The 4,019-nt window shown below is 40.3% G+C and overlaps 1 protein-coding gene across 1 annotated transcript in view; it reads right to left on the bottom strand.

The window, feature by feature from the left end:
* Positions 1-3,219, bottom strand: part of pnmt (phenylethanolamine N-methyltransferase) — a 19,673-nt gene extending 16,454 nt beyond the window's left edge. The window contains exons 1-2 of the mRNA XM_016522976.1: positions 3,216-3,219; positions 2,588-2,795 (exon numbers count right to left, since the gene is read on the bottom strand). Coding sequence (XP_016378462.1) covers positions 2,588-2,795; positions 3,216-3,219 — 212 coding nt within the window. The remainder of the gene's footprint in view (positions 1-2,587; positions 2,796-3,215) is intronic.
* Positions 3,220-4,019: the final 800 nt, after the last annotated feature.

Below are 4,019 nucleotides of genomic sequence, written 5' to 3'. Positions count from 1 at the left end.
CCGGGCTGAGTATGGTTCTCGGACCTGATTTCCCTTCTCGACGGCTCTCTATGGGAGATTCCCGTCAGGAGGGACCTCCTCTCACAGGCAGCGGGCACGTGTCTCGTTCCCTCGAAGAACCATGGTTACATACGTAACCTGAGACGGTTTCCTCCTTTGTTTCCAGTCTTTACTGTAGCTGACTTCAGTTGTTGTTCGTTTGTGTGTCTTTCTGTTTTTAGTTTTGTCTTTAGCAAGTGAAATGCATGCTCAATCAGGTTGAGATCAGGAGATTGACTTGGCCATTGCAGAATATTCATTTTTTTACCATCAAAAACTCCTGGGTTGCTTTTGCTGTAGGTTTTGGGTCACCGCCCATTTGTACTATGAAGTGCTGCGCAATCAACTTTGCTCCATTTGACTGAATCTGGGCAGAGAGTACATCCCTGTAACTTCAGAATTCTTCCGGCTGCTTCTGTCCTCTGTCACGTCATCAATAAACATCAGTAACCCAGTGCCATGCATGCCCATGCTATCACACTGCTCCACCATGTTGCACAGATGATGTTGTATGCTTTGGATCATGAGATGTTCCAAGCCTTCTCCATACTTTTTTTCTTCCTGTCATTCTGGTACAGGTTGATCTTAATTTCAGCCATCCAAAGAATGCCGTCTCCCGCCCCAGAGTTCCACAGTCACAGACCACACAAGAAGTGGTCTGGCTTTTTTAGATATTTCTTGGCAAATTTTAATCTGGCCTTGTTTGCACCTTGTGGTGAACCCTCTGTATTTGCTCTCGTGAAGTCTTCTCTTGATCGCAGTCTTTCACGGTGACATGCCTACCTCCTGGAGAGTATTCTTCACTTGGCTGGATGTTGTGAAAGGGTTTTTCTTTACCATGGAGAGGATCCTCCGATCATCCACCACTGCTGTCCTCCGTGGATGTCCAGGCTTTTAATGTTGCTGAGCTCACCAGTCTGTTCTTTTTTTGTTTTTTTTCTCAGAATGTGCCAAAATCTTCCTGCTTTCTCTCTGACTGATTTGTTTTGATTTTGAAGCCTAACAACTGTCTGTTTCACTTGCATGGAAAGCTCCTTTGACTGCATGATGTCGATTCAGAGCAACAGCTTCCAAATGCAAATGGCACACTTAGAATCAACTCCAGAACTATTACCTGATTAATTGATGTAGAAATAATGAAGGAATAGCCCACATCTGTCCAAGAAACAGATTTTGAGTCAACTGTCCAATTACATATGTTCCCATGAAAAAGAGGGAGGTACATATTAAAGAGCTGTAATTCCTTAACCTTTCCTCCAATTGTGATGATACCATCAAATTAAAGCTCAGAGTGTGCACTTTAAACCCATATTCATTATATAATTGCAAATTGAATATGTTTTGGTCAGCAGCTAAAAGAAAAATGTGCCTGTTCAAATATATATGGACCTAACTGTATACAGACATTAGACAGGTAGACATTAGACTTCCTCTTAAGCCTTTCAGTAGCTTAAATTAATGTAAACAAAGAGATTTTGGTGCCATAAAATAATCCCCAAACACATTAAATTAAATATTTAATTTAATGGGTTTTTTATCACTGTTTGTAATCTACATTGGCACAATCATCAGAGATGAACCAGTCAAAATCAGCTATTTGTGAGCGAATGCAAAGTTTCTTGTGTGATTGCAATGCGCAACATTTCTGAAAGAATGCAAATGCCCTGACATTTTGTTCCATCTCATAAATTTTTTTTTTCCATCACCATGTCCCTTTAGGGCAGTACTTCTCAAAGTCAGGACTCTGGTCCGGATTCCAGACCCAGAGGGAAGTAAATCCGGACACGCCTCTATTTCCTATTTCAAGAGCACTAATTATATTTCTTACTTTGATAAACACATCTTAAACTTGTAAATCATATATTTTTTATGTCTTTTTGGAGATGGTCTGAAATGAAAGTGAATGTGAGATATTTAAAGTTTTCCTGCGTCATGTCATGGTAATCGGGCAACACTTCACCGCTGTGTGATATGAGTTAAAGATTTTTTTTTTATTATTATTATTTTTGTTATCACTTAGATCAGGGGTGCCCAACCCTGTTCCTGGAGATCTATCTTCCTGCAGAGTTCAGTTCCAACCCTGAGATAACAGCGCATGCTATGACGTCACAAGCCAAAATCTCCGGTTTCGCTGTCTACACGATAACACCGCAATCGGAGTTTTTGAAAATCTTCACCCTGGCAGGAGTTCAAAAATGTTCGGTTTCAGTGACCTGGTGCTGTGTGTGCATGTGGACGAATGGCCAAACCGCATATAAAAAGCTGCAGTTTTGAAAATAGCTGCATTCGTGTGGACAGGGCCTAAATGGTGTCATAAACCACACAAGTGCGTGAAGAATGGATGTCAGGATCCTAAAATCAACAAGAAGAAGGTGCTACCATCTTGAGCTCTAACCCCAGGAGCAGTGTTGGAACTGTGACGTCTGCAGAAAGGATGGTTGGCTATACCTGCTTTCATATTGACATTAAATGGTCATATTTCCTTGTTTGTGCCTCCCCTTTCTGCTTTTTATGGGATTTAAAAAAAAGTTAAAGATGGGAATCTCACCTGCGACCCTCCAGTTCACACACATACTTGAAGTAAGCAGTCCAGTCTATACTGCTCTTTCCCTCCTGTAGCCAGCTTTGCAGCACTTTTCGATTCACTTCCAAAAAATCGGACAGGATGACACGATCAAATCTCTCACAACCACTCATGACCTGGTAGAGAGTGGGGCCAGATCCCACATCAACTAAAATGTCCCCTCTTATATCATCTGTAAAAGAGAGTGGATATTCAAGAGCGACTGCAGAATTGAACATTTTCATCTGTTTATTCTTGCACTTTTCTATGATAATAATTACAATAAATATAGCTGCAAGCAGCGATACAGGGCCAAGCCCCTGTAGTGCAGTGCAGAGCAGGAAGAGCAAAAACAGCAGAAATTGATGAACATGAAAATCAGTCGATTCAGAAGTATAGGTGGCAAGGAACCATATATGAGCAGAAGTTCAGAACACAGAATGTAAAAAAAACCAAAAAAAAAACACTTGTTTCTAATCCAAGAGGAATAAAGATTTGTACAATGCTGATCTGGATAATAAAGGAATCAAAACAGCACAATATTACACTCAATTTTATAAAGTTGCACTACACGAGATTCAAACACACAGTCTCCATGTCACGTGCCTGTCACCCATCTTGTTACTCAAGTGGGAAGACGGGTATATGGAAAGATGCTGAAGTTGAAGTTGAAGTTGATTCAGAAGTTGAACTGAGAATCAATTCAAAGTAATGAATTTGTACTTAAATGCACTGTGTCATATTTAATAGATTGAGAAGAGATCATCCTCAGATAGACACAATGACTGCAACAGAAGCAACTTCTGCTTCATTTCTTGCCACAGTACCTCTTGCAGTTTGGGCATGTGTCACATTGAGTGGCGAACCCACAGCAAGAAGCATGCAGGATCCATGGTGTAACACATTGGCTGTGTTCGAAATGGCATACTTGCTTACTGCTTACTGCCCAGTACACAGTGCATACTGCCTACTATTTTTTTTAAATAGTGTGTGAAACAGTATACAATAAGCAATAAATGTTTCAGAGTAGTATGCTTAAGTGCTGTCACATGACAAACACTGAACATTAATTCAGCACAGCTGTCAAGGTTGTTACCTTAGAAACAAATGAGCTAACTGTTCTTTTTACAAAGGCTTGTTAATAAGGCTTCATACTAGTAAACAATGCTATATTGCCCAATTGAACTCATTTCATAATTGATTAACTTTACATATTGGACAGAACTAAATCAACACTGAGCTGTCTTTATTGATATTTTTGGTAGTTACACTAAGTGGCGATATATTAAAAAGCGATATATTCTAGTTACACTAATGGCGCTTTTCCACTGCATGGTACGGCACGGTACGGCTCGGTACGGTTCACTTTTTGGGGGTTTTCCACTGGGTACAGTACCTGGTACCTGGTACTTTTTTT

The sequence above is a fragment of the Sinocyclocheilus rhinocerous genome, unplaced genomic scaffold, assembly GCF_001515625.1.
Source record: "Sinocyclocheilus rhinocerous isolate Xijiao unplaced genomic scaffold, SAMN03320098_v1.1 scaffold3072, whole genome shotgun sequence".
Classification (NCBI taxonomy): domain Eukaryota; kingdom Metazoa; phylum Chordata; class Actinopteri; order Cypriniformes; family Cyprinidae; genus Sinocyclocheilus; species Sinocyclocheilus rhinocerous.
The sequence above is the reverse complement of the archived record's forward strand: the minus strand, read 5'-3'. Positions and strand labels throughout refer to the sequence as shown.